The following is a 23,100-nucleotide window of genomic DNA, read 5'->3' on the forward strand; positions in this document are numbered from 1 at the left end:
TAAGGACAAGTCTGGGTTTAACTACTTTTGTTAAGAAGTGTTGCTTTAGAGCTTGAAAGCCAGAACCAGGACCAGCTGGTGCTGTGGTAGTTCTAGATTGCTGTAGGTTTTGTTATTTGGATGTTGGTCTTGTCCTTTCTGGTCAGAAGGGAGAACAGAAGCCAAGCAGCCAGAACAGGGCCACATTTATTATGTGCACACCAAGGAATGGACTCCAGAGACAGGCCAGCCCTAGGACAGAGAAAACACCCCAAACCTGGAGTTCTCAGCTGCCTTTAACCCAATGTTATGTTCTTCTTGTTATTACAGTAAGAAAATGGATGAATCTCAAAAAAATAAGATGTTTAGGAATTCCAGTGTTTTGGGGATCAGGCCTGGCTGAGTACAAGGGAAAAAGGTAATGAAATAAATGGTAATTAAGCCTCAGTTTGACTGATGACCCATTTTCAAAAATGGAGATTTAGTCCTATCAATCTGACACAAACTTACAGTCATGTCTTAAAGGATTCCTCCCTTTTCTGTATTTCCTGATAGCTACAGGTTCATGGTCATGGAGAGACTGGGGCAAGACCTTCAAAGAATCTTTGAAGACTGTGGAAGCAGGTTTAAGAAGGAGATTGTTCTACAACTTGGGGCACGGATGGTATGCACAGAGAGAGAGGAAATTGCTGTGTCTCAAATTTGCTGAGTTCAACTAGAGAATTATCTTGCTAATACCGCTCCTTTAGGTGGCTGCTGAGTTTAAATGTATAAATGCTATGTATTTTCTTCTTTCTCTGGGGTTTTTTAGGGGAAAAAAAGTATTCAGTGGAAAATCAAGACTCCCCTACAGTCTGAAATTTGGTCAAACAATTTTTTTTCTAATAGGTTAAAACACAGACCATCCACTTCAACCTGTGTGTCTAGACTGAGATGTGTAAGCCTATTCTCATGTTTCAACATGTATTGATTTTTTTTCAGTGTCTGAAGAGTATTGTATTAGACATCCATATTTGTCAAAGTTCACAATTGCATGCTTGAATGCCAAATTTTCAGTGTGTTTGCTGAACACACTGCTCATACAGGCCACGATTTGTCCAGTCTGCAAATACCAGTTTTGTTCTCAAATGGGTGTAGACTGGCACATCCCAACAGAAAGTTATATATGTGCTCCTTTGTAACATGATTTGTGTTGTGAAATACTGCTATTGCTGAGCAGAGGTGGATAGAGAATGGAGTAGAGGTAATGGCCTTAAATTAGAGAAGAGGAACTCTTAGACTCGATGCATACAAAGCATCCCTTTAACCTAAATATAATATTTCTTTTGAAATTGAAGGGCTTTCATAGTCACATAATTGATAAACTTATAACACTCCAAAAGTCAGGATTGGCTTGTCCTTTGGATGAGTTGCCACATGCAAATGTGGTTTTTTAATAATAATTAGAGCTATTGTGCCTCAGTAAGGAGCTGGAGGTGTTGGTGGGGGGCTGTGACATGAGATGCTGGTCATGTAAAAGCAGGCAGGATAAAATCTATGCCAAGCCTTTAGAGCTGATGGAATGTGATTTTTCTTAGAGCTTGGTGTTCTCAGCATCTCCTCTGGTGTTTGTAAAGTACTGGTTTCATTCTTGCTCTCTGATTTAGAAGCTGGTACTCAGGTAAATCCACAGGGATATCTCAAGCAAAGTATGGCTTGTTTTTGCTTTGCCATCGTTAGTCCAAGCCAAATTTGTCAGCTCAGTCTGTGTAGCCCTTGGTTCCCTGTCTAAGTGAGAAGTATTTGGGGGCAGAGTGAAGAAGATGATGATGATGTTCTCTCTTTTAAACTCTTTCCTAGTTGGATACTTTGGAGTACATACATGAAAATGAATATGTCCATGGGGACATTAAAGCAGCAAATCTTCTTCTGGGCTACAGCAATCCACATGAGGTGAGCATGTTTACTTATCTGCACCTGTACTGTGTTTATAACCGTTGAAAAGTTTTAAGTTTTGCAAAATTTTTGCTTTCACAATTCACATATTAAAAGGAGTTTATGCATGAACATTCACATCCCCTCACAACAGATCTGTGAGTGGCTCTGTGGAGCTTGAGGGCCGAGAAAGAAGCAGGACAAAGCTGGGCTTTGTTCCCTCTGTGTTCTGCTGACTGGGATACTGCTATGGATGAGTAAACTAATGAAGAGGATGAATTGTGGGACTTCATTGCTGCTCTAGGTTGTACCAGTTACAGGATTGGATGTGGCCCATTGTACTTTCATTCTGGGAAGTTCTAGATATCTAATATTGCCATGAATTGTTTCCATGCCCTAACTCTCCTGTCCTGCTCATTGTAGTGGATGGAACAGGTAAGTAGGATTAAAGTTGCTGTTCTCTAGTACTCTGAAGGCAGCCTTGAAATGGAAGTCTTTGGGTGAAATGTTTTAAAACAAATCTTTTAGTCCTGTTGTATTCCATGTGCTCTTCTGATGTCTTTTTTTTTTTCTTCAGGTAATAAAATCTAAGTATGCTTTTTTAATTGGAAAAAAATCATTTAGGAAAAAAGGACATCTCCAACCTCACTTAAATATAATTAGCTGTAAGCAATACTTCTTTCAATTTTGGTTTCTCTGCTGCTGTGATAAAGAAGCAGATCTTGCAAAGCAGCTGACTGCCATTGGAGGTGAACCATTTGAGTATATCTGCTCTTTTTAAAAGCTTCAAGTTAAATGGCTGAGTCAAATTTAACTTGTCAGCTTTCTGAAAGACATCATTTGAAACGCAGCATGGCTGTTTAAGACAGCCCTGGGTTTATACAGTGGTTGCAGCCAGTGCATAATCACAGTTTATGGTGTTCTGCTGAATCCAGAGGAGGAGGCTCTTTAGAGCCAAATTGATCTGCAACCATTAGCATAATTCAAATGACTTTTCTTTTGTCTTGGCTATTGTATATTTTTATGACAGCAAGAAATGCTGCTGTTTTTCAAATTGCAATCACTTTGGAAGTGTCCACTTACAGTAATCATAAAATGTTAAGACTTGGAGCTGACTTGGAATTGGGCAGGTTGCTGGGTGATTTTCTGATTTGTTTCAGGAGTTATTTGTATGAAGATTGTGCTGTACTTGTAATTTGCTTTAATGATAGTAAATTCGTTGACAGGTTAAAAATAAGACACTTATGAATTACTGGACAGAGGTTTTAGTGTTTATTTTCTAGGGTTTATTAAATAAAATAAATCAGTAGATGCTCCAGTTTGAGTAGCTCCTAATGCAGCATCTACAAAGTGTACATCACTGCCGGAAGGTTTGCTGTAGAATTTTGTTTCACCAAAATTTCTCTTCCATTGAAATTATTCTATAAAACTTTAAAAACTTCCCATTCTAGTTCAGAAGTGCTAATGGGGAGAATTTCTGATATTTTCTTGCATTTCTATGGTATGAATTAAACTTTCATTCCTGTATGTGTGAAGTGTTTGTGCCACCTTTCTTGCTCTGCCAACACAGTGAATGACTCGATTGCCTTGGTCTTGGTGTTCGTTTTTTAAAGGTAAAATGATCAACCTAATTTCACAAATAGGGAGTGAGAGCATCTAGCCTGTGGCAAACTCCAGCTCAGGAGTACAAGCCCAGGGGCTTCTGTAGCTCCAGTGGGAGTTGGCATAATAAAACTGCCTGACCTAACGATTTCTGTTATGAGGTTTTTCAAAAATTTAATGCCAGTGGGTTCTTTCTCTTTAGGGTCTAGGATTTTAAGAGAAAATATATTTTAAGTGTTCTAGAATTAAAGCAACTTATTTTTAAAAGAAAGCAAAAACTCATCTCTTAAAAATATTAATCTCCATTCAAAATATAATTCCATATTCTGTTTTGGTAAAGAGAGATAAATCCCTGTTCAAAAAAGCAGGTGTACCTTGCACTAAAGTTTATCTTTTTTTGCAACTGCAGAAAATCAGTGACAAATTTGCATCTAAGAACACACATCAACAGTCACTAAATGACAGAAAAAAAATGCAATTTCCCTGTGTTAGACTTCCTGCTGCTGGTCTCTCTCTCTTCTGTAAATTAACCTGGTGAATTTACACCATAGCCAATAAATAAGAGTCCCCTTTCTCAAAGGGCATGTGAAATCCATACTGCTATCTCCTACTTTTTGTGGCACCACAAAGAAACAAATAAAGTGAAGGTGCTGTCACTGTGTGACCTCCAAATGATGGTTAGAAATGGGGAGAGGCTCCCAATCGAGTGACCTCAGAGAGCTGCAGATGTGCTCAGCAGGGGGCAGCGAGGCCATTCCCTGAGTTACAGGTCACAGGATCAATTCTGCAGTCAATGGTTCTGAGCACGGGCCTGCACAGGGACTGCCAAAGCAGCAGTGATGGACTGAGGGGAGTGCACAGCCCATGAATCTCACAGAGGCCTCAAAGGAAACTTGAAGTCATCAGAACTATAAATTACAGGTGAAGCACAGTCTCAGGGCTGTGGAGAGTTAAAGGTAATTCGTTGCATGGTCCTAACTGTTTGTATGATAAAGCAGAACATAGACACTCTGAAAGAAATTTAAATACATTCATCTCATTTAAATGGTGATACTATTAAGAGGGGCAAGTGATCACCAGGCAAGAGCTTAAAATCTGCATTTTAAATAAATGAGATTTGGGAGAGCGCCTCCTGCAATCACCTTGTAGTGTTTTTTCCCCATGGATTTTATGGGCAGACATGTTGCAGACTCAAGTCTGTTTGGGTTTAAAAGCTGTGAATTTTAATTGCATGTGCACCTCAGTTCTGATTTTAAGTGTTTCTTAGACAAGATGGTTACATAATAGAAGTCTGACTTGATTATCAGAGACAGAAGAATACAAAATTGTTTCAGAAGATACAGAAATCATGCATTGATCTTTTGGGAAAAAGTTGCATGAAAGCAATTCTGACTTCAAGCTGTTTTTCATTGTGAGGTGAATCATCATGATTCCTGCTTTTTAGCCCACTGGGACAGACTTGCTAAAGTGCAGGTGGATTGAGAAAAAATCAGATCTCTGTTCTCCTTCAGGGCAGAGATGCCCTGTGCCCCTTCCCCTCTCTCTGCTGGTAACCAACATGGACCTCAGTCTGCCTTTACCCTTTTTGTAGTCCAGTGCCCAACTGGACCTGACAGCACTCTGGCCATTAGCAAACAATCTGCCTCTTATTAGTAGGTATCTACTTAATTATTTACAGGCACGATGTAAACCTGGAAATGGAAACACACAGAGAAAATCACTGTACTTCATCCTTCCAGCAATAAATCTCCTGCTCTGTCCTTCAAGGTAAAGGGAATACCACGAGAATCCAGAGTGCCAGGCTAATAACTGCCCAGCTCAGTGCAATTCAATATCATCATGGGTCCAAGTTGTAAGAATTGTGTATGTTTAGCAGATATTTAGCACTTCAGACACCAAGCACTGGGAGGGAGTCATGCAGAGAAAGGGCAGAGAATGGCTGAAACTGTGGCTGGCTGCTTGTGCTCACAAATAATTATTTGTGCCTGTGATAAGTCACTTGACCAAGATGGGCACGTTTATGAGTGCATGAAATTAAAGGTGAAGACTTAAGAAATCTGGCTCATGGTTGGTAACAAAAATCTATTAATTACAGACCATGCTAAGCACTGCAGAGCCTGGTGCAAACTGGGCTATGTAAAGAAGAGAAATCTGAACAAAAACAAGAGTTAAAATAAGTGAGTGGGAAGGAGTGTACTGTGTACCACAGCTAAACCCAGCTGCTCTGGGCTTGTCCCTGCTGCACCTTCATCATCCACTAAAACCGCCTTAATTTTTGTCAGTATTCTTTAACATTCATCTGCTTTTCCCCTTCCCCATACCCTTAAAAATTCCACAACAACTCTAAACTCTAAATGAGCTACCTCTACCGTGTTCTGAGCAAATTTGGAAGGGCATGCAGTATTACATTATCAAAAAGTGACAACTAGCTATAAAGAACTATATATCTTTTTAATGATGAAAGGGTTATAATGAGAATTGATGAAATGAAATTAATGGTAATTTAAAATAACACAGTCATTCTGATAATGGTTGTGGCAAGGTTGTAACAGTGCCTTGCTGGTTTTGTACAAGCTGAAGGGGATTGATTTTTGTTGGTGGCCAAGAGGCTTTGCCTTGAGAGGCTGCCATGTTTGTGGAAAAAATCTGATGTGAAACCTGTGGAAGTGATAAATGGCCCAGCTAGAAAGAGGCTGAACTGGTACACTCATGGCCAACTTTTGAGGAGAACTGCTGTGGTCAGTTGTTAGGAACACCCTGCATGTGAGTGGCTTTAGGAAGCAGTTGCTTCTTTATTTCCAGGTCTTTCCATCTTCAGTCAGTGCAGGATAACTTTAAGTTCCTTCTCACTTTCAGTATAAATTGAAAATTGCTCTGCTGATATGGCTACTGAAGGTATTTTATGTAAATCCATTGGTTAAAAATCTGCTGCATTATGGAGCTGCCTTGGTTAAAAATGTGCTGCATTATGGAGCTGCCTTAAAAATAAAAAAGTACAAAGTTAATGTGATAGGATAAGTGGGGGGAGGAGGTTTAAGTTTGACTAGCAAATATTTGTGGCTGCTTTCTGGGTAGCCTGTTGTTGGTGCAGTTTGAAAGATCACTAAGGCTGGGCTGTCACATGGGAGTCTCTATCACATAAGCTGGCATGGCCAGCCCAAACCAGAGAGCTGCCAGTGCTGCTGTGGGTATATTTTCTTTCCTAACAGTTGAAATCTTATTTTAATGTAGGCATAACCCTAATTTTTAAAGGTATTTTATCTTTCTGTCTATGTCAGAAACCTGTAGTCAAGCAGAATCCAAAGTGCAGCACTGAGTCTGGGAAGAATGCACCTCCTAGGCTCCTTTTTCCTTCCCAGCTCACAAAGGGTGCAGGAGACTCACTGAACTTGTTTTTTAGGGTAGTTTGAGTGAGTTCTCTGACTGTGGGCTCAGTTAGGGCATCACCAGAGCATCAGGAATAGACCAGAGAATGGATACAAGAGAAAATCAAATCAGTCAGCCCAACCAAGCTGATGCCCTGTCCCAGATTTTGTAGCCATCCATGCCTCTGGTCTTTAATCTTGTATCCCAGTTTGGCTGGGCTGTCAGGTGAGAAACATCATCAATAATCTTAAAAGCCACCCCCCTGCAGGAAGTGAGGGCTGCAGCCCGGCTTACATGCTCCAGATAAGCTCAGATCCTGCAGCAGAAACAGTAAAACCAAGAGACCAGCAATCCCAGGATTTGAAGCTGCCTGGAGCACAAACAGGAATCAGAAGTTCAACAGAATGCAGTACAAAGTAATGCGTTAAGTTTTCTTGAGGCTTTTTTGTTTGTTTGTTTTTGCCTTTACCAGGACTGACATAATTAAAAAGCTAGTGAGTGCCAGGAAAGTTTATTTTAGACTTTTTTAGGATAAACTGTTTTGTAGCTAAAGAGGAAACTAAACTAATGTTCAAATAAGATGTTTTTCTTTATCATATAATAAGATTTAGTAGAAATGATCTCTATGCCTTCAGATGATTTTCAGCTTTTGCCCCAGAAATCTGTGGATGGAATGGTGATTGTGGCACTACTGCAGTATACACAACTTGGGCCCAATTTTTTTCTCTTACATTGATTTAACTCCGTGTATTTGCTTCAGAGTAACTGAAAAACCACAGTTTGGTTCTGTGTCTTGTTAAAATGCCTTCTAAATCCAGGAATGGTTTACTGGGATGGCTTTCTGGGTTGGGGAGGGCTGGTTTGCTTTGCATTTTTTCAGCCTACACTTTCAATAGTTTATGTAGAAAGTTAGTGACAGTGGCATTCCAAAGGGCTGGATTACAGTTGGGCCAGTGCCCAGCAGCCCTGTGGCCACAGGCCCTGGGCCGCTGGAGCCCCAAGGCCAGTCCAGCTGGGGGAAGCTGTGCCTCTTCCTCTGGCTTTGAGGGTGCACAGTAGAGTTGAATTTGAAGAGTCTCAACTGCTGGAAAATCCAAATGGGGAAGGGAGTATGCCTGCTTAAGTCAGGGGAGGAAGGGGTCCCATAAGCAACGTGAGGCTGCATAAAAGGCATATTGCAGTTTATGATGTCTGGATGCCCACCTGGAGAGCAGAGAGCTCAGGAACAAAATGAAATGACTGAAATCCTGCTCGACTCTGAAATAAGATAAGAGTATAGTAGTGGAAGGATTTAAATGGGGAGGGCAGCTGTTATAGCCCCCAGTTGTACATATTTTATCCTGAGGCACCATTTGGTTTAATAAAATTTAGATCTAAGGCTGTCCTTAACCTATCAGTTTCTTAAGACTTAATTATAAAGGTTATACTTTCAAAGGACAAAAGCATTATTCATTTGTCTGTTCATGTCTTCCAGGTTTATCTTGCAGATTATGGACTTTGCTACAGATATTGTCCCAATGGGAACCACAAACAGTATCAGGAAAATCCTAGGAAGGGCCATAATGGGACAATAGAGTTTACCAGCATAGATGCCCACAAGGGAGTAGGTAGGTTTCTTTTTTTTATTTCAGATGAGTGATTATAGAATGAGTAATCAGGCTGTGAGTGCTGCTGTACACAGGAGAAGCAGTGTTGGGGATTGCTCAGCCCCTCGTGTGGTGACCTCCTCGTGTGCCTGGGAATGCTTCCCCCGGGCTGGGGGAAGGGCAGCAGGAGGAACCCTGAGAGGCTCTGCACACACAGCACTGGAGCAGCCCAGGACAGCCCTGAGAAGAGCTCAACATCAAACTTAATTGGTTTATGTTGGGAGGACTGGTTTGTGCTCACTGCACCCTGCAGGGGCAGGATTTGCTAATGCTGCACTGTCAAGGAAAAGGGTTTGGAGTCTGCACTGTCCTTTAGGGAGAGCTGTGTCTGAGTGTCACCATCTGTGTTATGGGAGGGTATTTCAAGATGACATTCCTTCTGCAAGGAGAAAAACCTTTTCTGAAGCCATAAAGTGTTAACTTTTTGAAATCTTTTTCCAGTAGCCTTTCATATATCTTACTTATTTAAACTCACTTTGATGGTATTGGAAACACATTTGCAGGTAAATTACATACATAGTCCTTTTATTGGATATTGATTGTACTGCCTTGCATTCCAAGGCAGACTTAATTCAACAATTCCCTAATTAGTTAAAGTCATAACCTATGTCTTGTATTCATTTACCATTAATTAAACCTTAGCTGTTTATTACGCTGCAGTCCAAATCCAATAGCAGACCCATAGAGCCATGGAAAAGGGACTGGGAGGTCAATATTGAAAATATATGGTGTAAAGTCCCACTGATGGCTGCATTGTTCACAATCAATATGGTCAATGCAACACAACTTTCTTAGTTGCTATGTCAGCAAGACAAAAAGTCAATTCTAATGTTATGCTAGTGAAAAAAATGGTGATTATTGAAAAACTTTGACTCTTGCTACAAAAGAGTGTTTTTGTTAACTTTTCTTTCCCCTTTCCCCTCCTTCACCCCCAAGATCATCTCAAGCAGGAGGGATGGTTTGCTGCTGCCAGCTTGGTGAGCATCAGTGTCACCAGTGATAACTGCAGGAATTTGTGCTTGTTAATAGCTGCTGAACTGTTACCTTAAACTAATACTTTCTAACGAGTTTTAGTTGGCACAAACAACTGTATATTATTGCTTTTTCTATTAAAAGGACCATTGACCATGTAATGTAGAGGGTCTTGATAATTTGCTGGAGCTGTTAAAACCTGCAGTCATTTAACTCTGGTCATTAGGAAAAATGAAATAAGACTGGCAAGTATTCCCTGCTAAGACAACTGCACCATTTCACCTGCTAGAAAATATTTTGTGGTGAGGAGAGAGCATCTGTTTTGGACTCTTCTGGCCTTCCCAAGCATGCAGGCTGTTTTCTGGAGACCTGACTGTGCCTGCTTTGCCTGGTAGTGTGAGTGGTGTGGCTGTACATCGGTATTTGTTGTGGATGCTCTTTGAAGGGAAGGTGGAAGCTGGAATATTTGGGATTTGGCTGTTGGATAGTTATAGCAGCCAATTTGGTAGTGTTTGTGAATGGGTATGTGATTCCAGAACAGATAATTCCTTCTATTTGAAAGTGCAGGGAAATTTTACAGACTTGTGTACCAAAAGGTGTGCAGAGGAAGCGTGAGGTAAGTTTTGCAATCTGTGTCTTAGATAACCTCCTGAAAGAGCTAAAGTCATGATGGAATTTGTTAAAACCAGAGGACTCCACAAAACAAAATGTTCAGAAAGATAGTTTGAGGGAGCTTACCCCCCACCCCTTACACTTGAATACACTTGATAGCTGCAAACAGAAAATCCAGAAATTTTTCTGGTGTTCCTGCTAGAAGAGACTGCAGAACATGATGTGGGATCTGGTATGTTACAGAGGATCCAAACTCTGCACATGGAATGCCAGCTCTGACCTTGTGGTGGTGTCCTGCTTTTGTCTGGGACAGAGTTCATTTTCACCCCAGTAGCTGGTGCAGTGCTGTGGTTGGGTTTAGGATGGGAATGACACTGATAGCACAGGGATGTTTTAGTTGTTCCTGAGCAGTGCTTACCTTCAGGCAAGGACTGGTGAGATCCCCACGCTCTGGCAGTGAGGAGCTGCCCAGGGAGCTGTGAGGGACCTGGCCAGAGGGATGTTCCACACCTGGGATAACAGGGGCAGGGATAAACTAGGGGGGTGGCCAGGAGGGGCTGATTGCAGCTCAGGTAGTGCTGGGCAGCTCTGTTGTGCATCACTTCTCTGTCAGAGGGTTTGTTCCTTTCTTTGCCTTCCTTTTCATTATTATTATTTTTAAAATTTTAGTTCAAGTATTAAACTCTTGTTATCTCAACCCATGGATTTTAACTTTTTTTCCCTGATTCTCCTCCCTGTCCCTCTAGGGAGGGGTAGGGGTGAATGTCTGTGTGGTACTTTAATCGGTGTCTGGGGTTAAACCACGACAAACAGCCTGAATCCGTGAAGATCAAACTGCCAGAGTTTCCCCACTTGCAGCAGAGCTCTCCACAGCCCAGGGAAAATCTGCATCTGCAGTGACTTGTGTTGGAGATTGCAGGGGTTCAGCTTGCAGAACACAGCAATGGGTTCCCCTGCTCTCTTGGTGTGAGGCTGAGGCACAGAGATGTCTTAGGATGCTGAAAGACTTCCAGCAGCTGGGGCAAAGGGCTTCTTTGCTCAGCAATCTCCTGGATTCCCTACTCATGGTGCAGTCTCAGCACAATTTCCTGTACAAAGTGAGGTGGGGTGTTCTGAAAAGTCTTTAAAGACTGTTGGCAAATGGAAGGTGCAGAGGCAGCCTTCATTCTGGTGTCACCCAGCTTTTCAGAGTGGAGTGCTTTGTTATTTCAATGCTCCAGGAATATAAATCTAATTTTTAAATGTTATTTTATATAAATGAGATCCTTTCCAGAGGGCATTTCCTGCATGTGTGCAGCAACATAAGTATCTCAGCCCCCATGAGCAGCATCAGTGGCTGTGCTGAGCCAGACAATGAGAACATTTTGACTTGTTCATGAAGCAGCTACTGAATACATGCAGTGATTTGAGGGACATGCTGAAGCTTTAACAAAATTAGGAATTTGTAGCTTTCAGAAGTGCCTCTTGGCAATGCTTGGAGCTGATACCCTCCTTGCACAGAGCCAGTCCAATGCATTCCCTTCCCAGTAATTTAAGTCAATGCTGGAGTTTCTGTGGTTGAATGGAGAGTTTAATGGGAGGTTATTCCCCCGGATCTCTGTGGAGCTCACCAGGTGTAGAGTGTGCAGTCCACTGAGATACAGAAAGGTTCCTACCAGAGGCCACTGCAGGGAAACACTTTGGGGTGGTGGGATTGGTCTGTGTTCTTCTGACAGCCTCTGGAAAGGCCAGGTGGGATGGATGTGCTACTCCTGTAGCAGCTGCATCCTTGAGCTGTGCTTGGAGTTCTCCTGGAACCAAGTAGGGCCCAGCCTGGTCTCTGCCTCGGGATCCAACCTACACCATCAGCATTCCTGGATTTGTGGCAGGATCCCATCCCAACCAGGTTGTGGGTATTTGAAATTGAAACCCTTTTTATTCTGATGCAGATTTCTCAGGGCACAACTGCGTCATTGGTTTTAGTGTCTCTTTGGAGTGTACTCACTGTATTCATTTTTAAAGACCAGCCTGTATAAACAGTATTGCATTTTGGTTTGTTGATTGATAATTAAGGAGAATTATATCTGTACTCAGTGTACATTTAAAAAGTTGTTACATAGTTAGTGTTAAAAAGTAATATTTGGATCAATGCCTCCTATGGATTTTTGTAGATTTTCTCCTCACTGAGGCATGCAGTCAATACTTAATTTCTCTGGAGATTTACTGCACTTAACATATTGAGGTTCTTTTAAATACTCCAGTCCTGTGCATTGAGTGTGTAAGCCCAGTTTTAATTTGCTATCATTGATGAACATAAGAGTATGAAGTATCTATGCTGAATTCCCTCCAGCATATATTTGTGTTTGCCATCGATTCCTAGCTGAGTCCTCTCCCTTCTCCCAGCGTTTCACAGGAACTCTGAGCGCTGTTGCCATCTCCTGTATCAGTAGTGACCCCACTGAAGTCTGTGCAGCACTGATCTCTACATCTGCAGTAGTAAAAGCTGCTTCCCACAGGAGTGGGGACTTTGGGCAGGCTTCTCTGTGCCCCTCACATGGGGTTACGTGCTCCTTGGGCTCCTTGAGCTCCACCAGAGCCCTGGGACACTGGCTTTGTGCAGGGCAGTGCCAGCCTTGGGCTGATGGCAGGGAAAGCCCTGCAGCCCTTGTGCTGGTTTTCCCCACTGCTCAGTCAGAGCTGTTCAGTGGTATTAAAAACACAGCTCAGTGCTTGGCCATTTTTCCTGTTCTGCTGACTAAAATATGTGCAGGGTTCATTTTGTGAGGAAGGATGTGCAGGAATATAAACACCTATGCCTGGAAACGCATTCTTTGGGAGCCTGCCTCCAGAGAACAGAGCTCTGAGTGGCTCTGGATCAAGAGGTTGATTTGGCATCTGTCCATGCATAGTTAGGATTCAGAGGGAGCCTGCAGGATTTTTTCCTTTTTTTTGTCGGTCAAATGAATTATTGATCTGCTGCAGTTTGATATGTGTTTCCCAAAGACTGCGTACGGGACAAACTGTAAATCCCAAATAATAAAAGGAAAATATAACCAGTCTGGCGAAAAATGGGTGGAACTTTGCAGTGGGAAATAAATAAAAAGATGGTTTCATTCCTGAGAGTTGGATTAGAAATGTGTGCCCAGCAGAGGAGGGAGCAGGAAATGGTTGTAAGTGAAAGAAGAGTCACTAGCAAGGAAAAGATTGGATGGGCTTCTACAGCCACCTCTGGAAGCTGCCAGGAATGTTCAGAAGCAGCAAAAATAAGATGAGAAGCATTTACAACTCTGTCACATCTGAGGACTGTGCCTGGGAAAGGGCTGTTGTTCTCTACACCAGGAATTCAGAAAGGTAGTGAATCTCAGCTGCTTGCCCACCCCTACTTGTCAGGCCCTCACCTTTGTGATTCTTTTTTTCTGCCACACAGATGTGAAAGAAGAGTTAAACTTCTGCCACATGTTGTCCTTACTGCAAGCCTGGAACCTTTTGCTTCCGACCAGGTACCGGCATCTCCTGCCACCACCATTGTATCTGCCCCCCAGATGTCATGGTGACGTTGCCTTGCACCTCCCAGCCTTCCCACTACTTGAACTTCTCCCCATCAGAGCAGAACCCCAGCCCTCTTTCTTTCAGCACATCCCATTCCACCAGTCCTGATGATTCCCTCCTGGCAGTTCTGCTGTGTGTTCTATGCCTGTTCATCCCATCAAGTGTGTATCTGTAGAATCCCAGTTTGGGAGAGAGTGTGGCTGTCTCAGGAGGTGTCCCTCTCTGCCATGTCACAGGCTGGCTTCTCTGGAAGAGCTGTGATGGTGCCATGGATTTTTCTTTCCAGCAATCCGTGGTGGTGGCTATTGTCAGGGAGTACTTGAGCAATGTGCCAAGCAGGGCTGGGCATGAGGAGAGCAGAGGTGGTTCCCTGTTGGCTTTTGCCCTGTCTGAGGCTGGATAACTGTGGAATGGCCTCCAAGCACTAAAATGTATCATTAATTTAATGTATTTCTCTAGCCCCTTCTGTGGAGCCATCCACTATTCCATTGGTCATCATCCCGCTGCAGGGAGCTCCTCAGACTGAGCAGGACCTGGGGGAAGGAATACTTCCTTATCTGCTTTTTTGGGTTTTTTTTTTTTTTTGTTTTCTCATTTCTCCTACTCCTAATAGAAGCACTGATTTTTGTCAAGTCTTGTATTTGTCTGGCTTCTAATCATCTCAACCTTGAGTTATATCACTTTGTGATGATACATTTTTATCGTAATTGCATTTCACCATGATCATGTTAACCCTCCTTTATGGGCTTTTGCATTGCTGGCTGTGGTGTGAGTTCTCTTTGCTTGTGAATTACCATAAATTTGTGTCCTGTAATGCCAGTGAGAATTGGAGGTGCCACTGCCCATCCATGCAACATGAGCAACTAGAATGATCCTGTTTATGAAAAGCTTCTAATCCAAAAAATCACTAATAGTGAAATTATCACGTAGCAGTGATAATCAAAATTAGAGAATATTTCATCTGTCACTTGTTAGATCTTTACAAAAGGCTGAAGAAAATCAGCTAAACAGCGGCCATAGAGAAACCTCCCAGTTTTACTTCTGTTTCAGAGGAGTTCCTAGAAGCAGTGGAGTTTTGAGAGCATATTGTGGCTGTTGTGATATCCCTGATCTATTTGGAAATAATAATCTTAATATAAATTAGAGTGGAGATAGCTGCCAAATTCAGTGTACAGAGATACATCATCTATTTTCTTCTAAGGCGAATTGCTTCAGTTATTCTGAGTTATTGGAGCCTGTGCCTGCGTGTTGAGTATGTTTGTGGTATATTTAAAACTCTGATTTCATTGATGTGGTTGTGAGTTCATCAACTTCAGTGGAGTTGTTCCTGATTTATCTTGGCATGACTGAGAACAGAATCGGGCCTTAAATCTCCAAATTAAAAAATTAAACTTTAAAGACATTGTGAAATAAAATACCACCAATATGTTCCCATTAAATACTATTTCATATGAGACTAAAATAATAGTAAAAAATCCTGTGAGTAGAAAAGCAGAAATCAAACACATATTAAAAAAAAAGAAAAAAATAAAATAAATCAAGTTTTTTTGCAGTGAAGTAAGAATTTCATTTAAATAAGTACTGGTTGGAGTGTACACTCTTGTAACTGTGACAAGTTATCAAGCAGAATTGTTTTATTTTCACCTGGCTGTCATATTTAAAGTGAAGGCAGATTGATTTCCCTCCGTTGATGTTTATCAAGAAATCCTGTAATCTTCAATTGTGAGAGCAGATTTATTTTTGCAAGTAAACATATCATTGAAATTTATCCATTAGTGCTGGATTTGACATGAAAATCTAATAATTCCATTGTCCATAGATAATACTAACTCGTTAAAGATTAATCAATTACTTTTTAACAAGAATCTAAATGATTTTAAAGCTTGAGGGATTTTGCTTATATAGAGCAGAGGGAAGTAAGCAAGTACAGGCAAAGAATCAAATGCTGACATTTTCAGGTGCTTCTCCAAAAACCCCATGTAAATGTCTGGATTTAGCAGCCCTTGTGGTGGCCTGGGAGATGAAGGGATAGGGGTCTGACTTACTGTCTCCTGTGGAACTTTCCTGTTGCTGCTGGGCAGAGGTGCTTTAGCTCCATGGACCTTTTTGTTGTCCCTGTGCCTGCTGTGGCTTTGAGCAGGTGTCAGCCAAGGCTTTTGCTTTGTTGTGGCTTTGTCCCAGGAGCTGCAGGTAAGAGGCAATGTCATTAGTCATGGCCTAACTATGAAGAAACTTGAATTTCTGGGACTGTTTTGTCAGAAAATGACTTTTCTTGGGGTTACTTCTGAAATCTGATTGGTTTGCTGTTATTTATATATGCACATCAATGAATCCCCCCCAATATGGAAAAAAGCTGTTCTATGGAATTCTGACAATTTTCCTCAAAAGGCCACTTTCTGTAGCCTCTCTTACACAAACAGGTGCCAGAAAGACATTGTGAAAATTGGACGATCTGCAGTCAAAAATGCTGGCTTATATGGATTGAATCTGGAATTGCCATAATGGAAAAAAGAGTTGTGAACACGTGTGTGTGAATGGAATTGTTCCACAGTTACTGGGAGATTTATAGCCAGAGAAATCACTACAGAACAGCAAGTGGTGGAGATTGTGTTTTTATTTTAATATGGGAGCCAAGTCTTGCATTAGGACGTTGCTGAATCCAGGGCAGGAAATAAACGATGCCCGAGGGACAGCGCGGTGGTGTTGGATTCAGGGCCTTTAATAATCCCGAGCCTAAGAGCAGTTAAGATAGGGAATGTATAAAAACTAATCTGCTGCTTTTACAGTAATGTGTGTACAGGAACGAGGGACAGTTATGATGTGTTGGCACCATGGCTTTTAGCAGATGACTTCTTAAATTAAAAGATAAGTTCACCGAGTGACTTTCTGGAATTTATTTAATGAAGGCCCATAAAATATGATATCTGTTTACAGCTGGATTAACAGCACAGTGCTCAGCTACTGGTCTTTGCACTGGATAAAAAGTGCCAAACAAGTCTGAACTCTCCTGTCCTTCTTGGAAAGCACAAATTCATTTGTGGAAAAGCATAAATTTAACTTCTACATCTGTCTGTCTTTAATCATGACAAGCAGTTTCTGGTTTTGTAGATTCCATGTGGTTTTGACGTGCAAACTGTAGGCTGCGACTCAAAGAAATCCTGCAGTGTTCCTGTTTGTTCAGTTTTAGCAAGTTTGGTTTCCTCTGGGTAGCAGCAAGCACTAGCAATTCTGTTGATGTTGCACTTTACCCCTCCCTCTTTCTCTAGGAAAAGCCAATCTATAGATTTAACTTCAGTTTATCTGTGTAGAGGATGCTCGGGGATGGGGTTAATTTTTGATTTAATTTTGTGTCCTGTATTTGTCTCTGCTTGGGGTGTGCAGAGAGTAAATTGGTCCTGAAATAACTTCCTTTTTGGAAGCAGCAGTGGAAGTTCACCCAGGACTTTGCTGAACAGCGAATGCATTTTGGGCTGTGCAGAGCTCGGCAGGCGCTGCTGGAGCTGGGAGCAGGCTCTGGTGAGTCAGTGCACACTAGATGGCACTTTTGTCCCAGCATCCGAGTTCAAACGGCTCCATGGGAGAACAGGAAAGGCCATCAGTGTTTAGTCTGCTCTCACAGAGTCCCTGCATGACCAATGTGGACCCCATGGACTTCCTGGAACATGTGTTAGCAATTTAGCAGCAGACATTTATTTCTTTGTTTTACTGCTTGGCTCTTTGAGAAAGTGTTGGTACTCAGTTATGGGCTGTCTGGATCATGTCAGAGGCCATGGGGATCAAGTCCATGTGACAGGCCAGACTGAGGAAGGATGGAGTTGGAGGAGGTGAGGAAGCTGACCCTCACTTGAGCAGGAACAAGTCACTGCCTGTCTGTGGCCTGTGGCCAAATGCCGGGGCGGTTCAGGTCTAATACAGCTGAACAAACAAAACACTTTGCCCATTTGGCTTCTTCATATTTCATCAGCACCAGTTCAATCAAAGTCTTTTCTATTTCCTAAGAAGAGGTTCCTATTCTTAATTGTAGGGGTTTTTTTTCTCTTTCCCCCTCCCCCTTTCCCACATTTCAGCCCCATCCAGACGAGGTGACCTTGAAATCCTTGGCTACTGCATGCTGCACTGGCTGTGTGGGAAGCTGCCCTGGGAGCAGAACCTCAAGGACCCTGTAGCTGTCCAGAATGCGAAAACAAAGTAAGGACAAACCCCCCCCACACATGGACACCCCAGTCTGGAGCCCTGCAGCATCCTCTCTGCTTCCCAGCTCTGGGAAACACAGCTTTCCATGCTGTAGAACAGCACCTTAGGAGAAAGCTAAAACAATTTTCCTTAATTAAGAGAGATGTTGGAAGCAGTTAAAATGGGAACTTTATGTACATGTCTACTCTCCTTTGCATGTTTATGTCTGTGCTGCTGTGAGGAGAGGATGGATTCCAGTGCACAGTACACAGGCATTTTGTCTGCTGTGTATTTTTCCAATACTCTTTCTTTTTTCCAAGAAATCATTTGTAAATTAGCACGGGCCTTGGTGCACATACAGAAGGCTGTTGTGTGGTTCCATTAAACTTCATGGGCGCTTTGTAGAGACCGTAGTACAAACATCTCTTGGAGGTTTTTCCACATGTGCACTCAATTTATTTAACTTTCTATATGATACTGTTTTTCAGATGTTTTTCTGTAGGTTTTTAATGTTACATAAGCCTACTGCCATTGCAAACAATTAAATTCCAAAACACTAAGGAGCTTGGTGAAAATCTTTCCTTTTTCCCAGCATGACTTGCAGCTCACTGGAGCAACAGTGCATCAGTGTTTTCTTCCTCTGCCCTCCCAGCTGGGACTGGAGGGAGTTGACTGCACGGGGTACCTGTAGCAGGCTCCACAGCAGAGGAGTTACCCAGAGCTGGAACATCACAATAGCAGGAGGCAGCAAACTTTTAAGTAGGGCAGGTCACAGCAGAGGTACCTGCTGGGGCTGGCCGATCCCCGAAATCAACGCGAGGCAGCGGCTCCCGGCACAGGGAAGGGCGGCTGCAGCTGGGGATGTTGACACCCTCTGCTGTGTTTAATATTTCTCCTTTAGAAGTTCTGATCATTACACAGCCCCCTGCAAGGTAACACTTATACAATTCAATGGGAAATCAATTTAATCAATCAAGCTGCTCCACTGATTCTTCCCTTTCCGTTAACCCTTGGATGGCTCACGTTTCCAGGACGCTGAGCAAAAGGAGGATTCAAGGTAATGCACAGAAAATTACACAGATTCCACTTATCAGAAATATCTTCTTACTCTAATGAATTGCATTCCTGGAATTAGATATCTTGCCCAGGTTATCCCTCTTATCTGTCTTAATTTTCAAGTTCCTCTGGGTGCTGGACTGCCCAAGATGAGGGCTGGTGTTATTCCTGTTTTTAGGAATTGATGCCAAGCTTCTTTGCTGTTCCTGTTTCTGGATGGACAGGAATTCCGCCTGTGGCCCTACTGTTTATGAAGTGTGTGGGACTTTGGGTGATGTGACCTCCCTGTCCCCTTGTGGCCCTGTCGTGCCTGGGTGTAACTTTGGCAGCCATGGGCTCCATGGCAGAGGGGACCTGATGCTAAATTATAGGAAGGCAGAGCAAAACTGCTGCTTCAATTCCAAAATAGAAATTGGAATCGTCAATCTGAAATCAGAACAAGCCATTTGGCTCAAAGGGCTTTTGTTTTTCCTTCTAAAAAGCTTAAAATATGTGCAAAGAAAAACTTCAAGTGCAGTTTTAGGTGTCAGCCTGGTCTTGGTGAAACCAGCAGTGTCCAAACAGTTAAAAATGGAGCTGGTGAGGGGAGATCTGGGTTCAAAAGCAGTCCTGTGAATCATTAGCTATCCTGGAGGTCCACTCCCTTTGGAGCTGAGACTTGCTGTCTTCCTAAATCCCAAATGAGGAATCACCTGCTCCTAAAGCGCATTAAACTGTTGCACTCTGGTGTTGTTTCAGACTTATGGATGAGCTCCCAGATTCAGTGCTGAGGTGGGATTCTCCTGGAAGCAGCTGCAGTAAGTGTACTTGCACCTGTACCCTCTGGCTCTGCAGCCTCTTCCTAAACACAGTTCAATGTCTGACTCTGGAGGGGAGCAGAAGAGAAGGAAAGCAACACAAATTGAACAAAGTCTTTGAAAAAAGAATCTTGCTCAGTCTGTGCTGTATCCCATGGAGTGACATGAGGGATCTTGGCCATATGTAATCCAAGGTGTTGGGAAGCAGTGACTATCTTGGAAACAGAAGTAGCTGTTAGCATGGAAATAGTAAGCAACTGTCTACCAAAGGTTTATTGCTCATTGCTCAGAGTTTGAAAAAGCAAATGGATGCACAGTTTGTCTTGTTTCTTCCCTGAAATACAAAAGTAACCCAGGGAGAACACCAAAGGTCAGTATCTATTTTTGATTTATTCCCTTATTTTCCTAGGACTTTTGCATCGGAATTACTGGAATGCAGTGTGTATTAGGTGAAATTTATTCATGATGTGTATACATATTTAATAAATCTTTCCTGCTGGGATTTGACCAGATGCTAATATCTGGTGTAGCACTCCAGTTTTAGGATACACTTGGGTCTTCAACTGAAAGAAAAGTTTGAACCCCCCCATATGTTTTTCCTACTAGCATTATTTCTGTCCATTCAATGGTTTCCCTGTTTTTTGAACCACTTGATGGAAAAATGTTGCTGCTCTCAGACTGTTTTGGGATGCAATCAGAAAAACAATAGTAGTGTTGGAAGTAAAAAAAAAAAAAAAGTTGTATTTTTCCAAAACATTCCCAGTATAGTATTTATGCAGATTCAAATAATACTGTTCAGAGTAATTAATATTTAAAGGGATATTGTGATCTATCAAAGACTTTCCTTTTTTACACAGAACTATCAATACTTGTTGGTAAAATGTTTTAATTTTTATCCTTGGATAGCTGTCAGTACTGTGGGATTTAGTGCATGAACATAATGAGATGGAGCACTTCAAGTCTGGCTTGTTTATCCAAGTCTGTCTTTTCCTTTTCTCCTCCCAAAAAGACAAGACATTGTCAGTTCTGTGTTTTGAGTGTGCCTTCAGCTGAAATTGTGTTGTCTCGTTTGGCATCTGTGTTGGAATGAGATCCTTTCTGAACTTCTGGGGTTGCACTCAGTGAAATTTCACACTCTAATCTGCTCTACAGGTGAAATAGCCAAGTTTCTAGCCTCTGTTTCTGGCTTGGCTTATGCTGAGAAGCCCAAGTATCAAGTGCTGAAGAAAATCCTGCTGGATGGCCTGGAGTCAAGCGGGGTGCGCTACGACGGCCCCCTGGAATTTTCCACAGCAGCAGCAGCGTGTGCACGGAACCACCTCGCTGCTAAGGTGTCCAGGGTGAGTGAGACAGCTCTGGGAGCATTCCTGACAGCTCCTGCCTCTTGCCTTCCCTCTTGGAGAGGAGGAAATAGTTAAAGCTCTCAAAATGAGACTGACACAGCAGTTCTTCTGCCTTAAATACACCATGTTTGTTAATTCCTGTTTCCCCTGGCTTTGCTAAAAAGTGGAATGTCAACCCTCAAGGAGGAAGAACTGCCATGAGTCCTTTTGACCCACAGGCTCTCACTTCAAAGCAGTAGGTCTGTGGAGAATGATTTACTTTCAGGATAATGGGGAAGTCAAGGACTTTGTTCACTAACATCTTGAAGACAGGCCTGAATGCCAGGTTTTTCCTTCGTCCCAGATTAAAAGCAAAGTTACCTTTATTAGTGACAGCATTTAATTCATTTTCTTGCTTTCAGGCTGTTCTTTGTCATTTGCCTTTATCCTCCTGCAGCCCAGTGTGGAGGAGATGTTCCTGTGGCTTTAGCTGTGCTGTTGGTGTGCACTGGCACAGGGTTTTCCAAGTGACACAGCTCTCCTGTGCTATTTTCCTGCGGTGCTCTAAGTTAATAAAGCCCAGCTCCCCTAAGCAGAGAGGGAGGTAATTAGCAGTTTTGCTGGGAAATGTCAGACCCGTTGTTCCTGTGGAAGTGCCTGCATGCAGCAGCCCCATGCGGGGCTCTGGGGCGTGTGCAATAAGGCAGGGTCAGGGTCCCTTCCATTTTTAATATTCCTGGTGAACTTTGGACCATCACAAGTGTATGTGAGCCAAGAATGCAGGATGCAAACTAATGTGACTGATAGGCTGCGAGATGAATGGTGATTCAAGTATCAGTGCACAGATGGTTCTGATTTGCTGAGTTTTGTAGCTGCTGCAACTGAAGACATAAAATATCCTTCTAGTCATAAATTAGCTCTTTGGAAGCAAAACCTTGGCACCAGAGCTTTACAACCTTCAATTAGTAGGGAAAGAAGTATTTGAATGACTGTGGTATTGACATCTGTAGGCCTGCATAGTAATCATTCCTAATAGAAGAGAATATCTGTTTGAGGGGGTTTTGCATGGCTAATTAACCACCAGTGAGAATATGTAATTTTTTCATGATCTCCTGATTGTCACCTTTCTCTCATGATACAATTAGATTTTATTGTAGCAAGTGACTCACGAACCAATTGTCAGCACTATTTACGTATTGTGAAGGCAGAACAAAAGTTCATGTTTAATGAAAAGGTACTGGGTTTTGATCTTGGTAATTACAGATACTCAGTTTAGCACTTTTATTGACTTTTCTGGTTTTACCCCCCTTTTTTCTTTCAACAAAACCAAAAGCTATTTTGGTGACTGGACTTATGTGGCCGTGATGGTGACCACTGTGCCCTCACTCATTTGAGAAGTTCTTTTAAGTTTGCACTGTTTTGTGAACTGACTCAGAGCATCAGGTAGCTGTTAACCGATCTCCAGCTGATCCTGCTGGATCTCTGTTTCACAGGAGTCTTTGATTTCTCAGAGTCAGACACTAAATAGTAAATCTGTTTCCTTCTTAAGCCTGGTCAAAAGCTCAACAGTCTGTAGCATAAAAGACGGTCCCAACCCTGCAGGCTGCAGGAGTTGCTGCAGCACTGGATATTTGCAGGTCACACCCCGCTGGAAAATCCCTAGCTGAGGAGTGAATGGTTATCACCATTCCTGTGCTGCAGGATTCAGTCGGATTGGGTGTGATGGCCAGGAACAGGATCAGGAGGAATGCCTGGGTGTTACTAAATCTTGGCACCTGTCAGCACTTTCTCAGGGAAATCTGTAATGCTGAGTGTCTCACTTCTTGGAACAGTGAGAACACGAGGATCACCTGTGTATGACTGCAGCCTGTTCCTTCAGCCAGTTCTGCTGCTGACACGAGCCAGTTTCCTCTAGGCACTTGCTGCAAAACAGCTGCAGAAAGGCAATTTTAGGGTTATCCAAAGGATTTAAGGAGTACTTAAATACAAGTAGAGAGGGCAGGTAACTGAACTCTCTTGAAATTTATTGCTATTTTCAGCAAATGCAATGTTTCAGTGGCCTGGTGCACTTGGTGCTGCAGCCCTGACAGTGCTGGGTGACAGGCAGCTCTTCCCAATTCATCTCTTCATGGC

At 42.5% G+C, this 23,100-nt stretch overlaps 1 protein-coding gene across 2 annotated transcripts in view; it reads left to right on the forward strand.

Moving 5' to 3' along the window:
- Window positions 1-23,100, forward strand: part of VRK2 (VRK serine/threonine kinase 2) — a 36,567-nt gene that overhangs the window by 9,684 nt on the left and 3,783 nt on the right. For both annotated transcript variants that reach the window (XM_084203530.1, XM_084203531.1), the window contains exons 5-11: window positions 310-397; window positions 535-643; window positions 1,819-1,911; window positions 8,336-8,468; window positions 17,687-17,807; window positions 19,587-19,645; window positions 20,798-20,985. In XM_084203530.1, the coding sequence (XP_084059656.1) occupies window positions 310-397; window positions 535-643; window positions 1,819-1,911; window positions 8,336-8,468; window positions 17,687-17,807; window positions 19,587-19,645; window positions 20,798-20,985 (791 nt within the window). The remainder of the gene's footprint in view (window positions 1-309; window positions 398-534; window positions 644-1,818; window positions 1,912-8,335; window positions 8,469-17,686; window positions 17,808-19,586; window positions 19,646-20,797; window positions 20,986-23,100) is intronic.

This window comes from Fringilla coelebs, assembly GCF_963513975.1.
Source record: "Fringilla coelebs genome assembly, chromosome: 3".
NCBI classification, from domain to species: domain Eukaryota; kingdom Metazoa; phylum Chordata; class Aves; order Passeriformes; family Fringillidae; genus Fringilla; species Fringilla coelebs.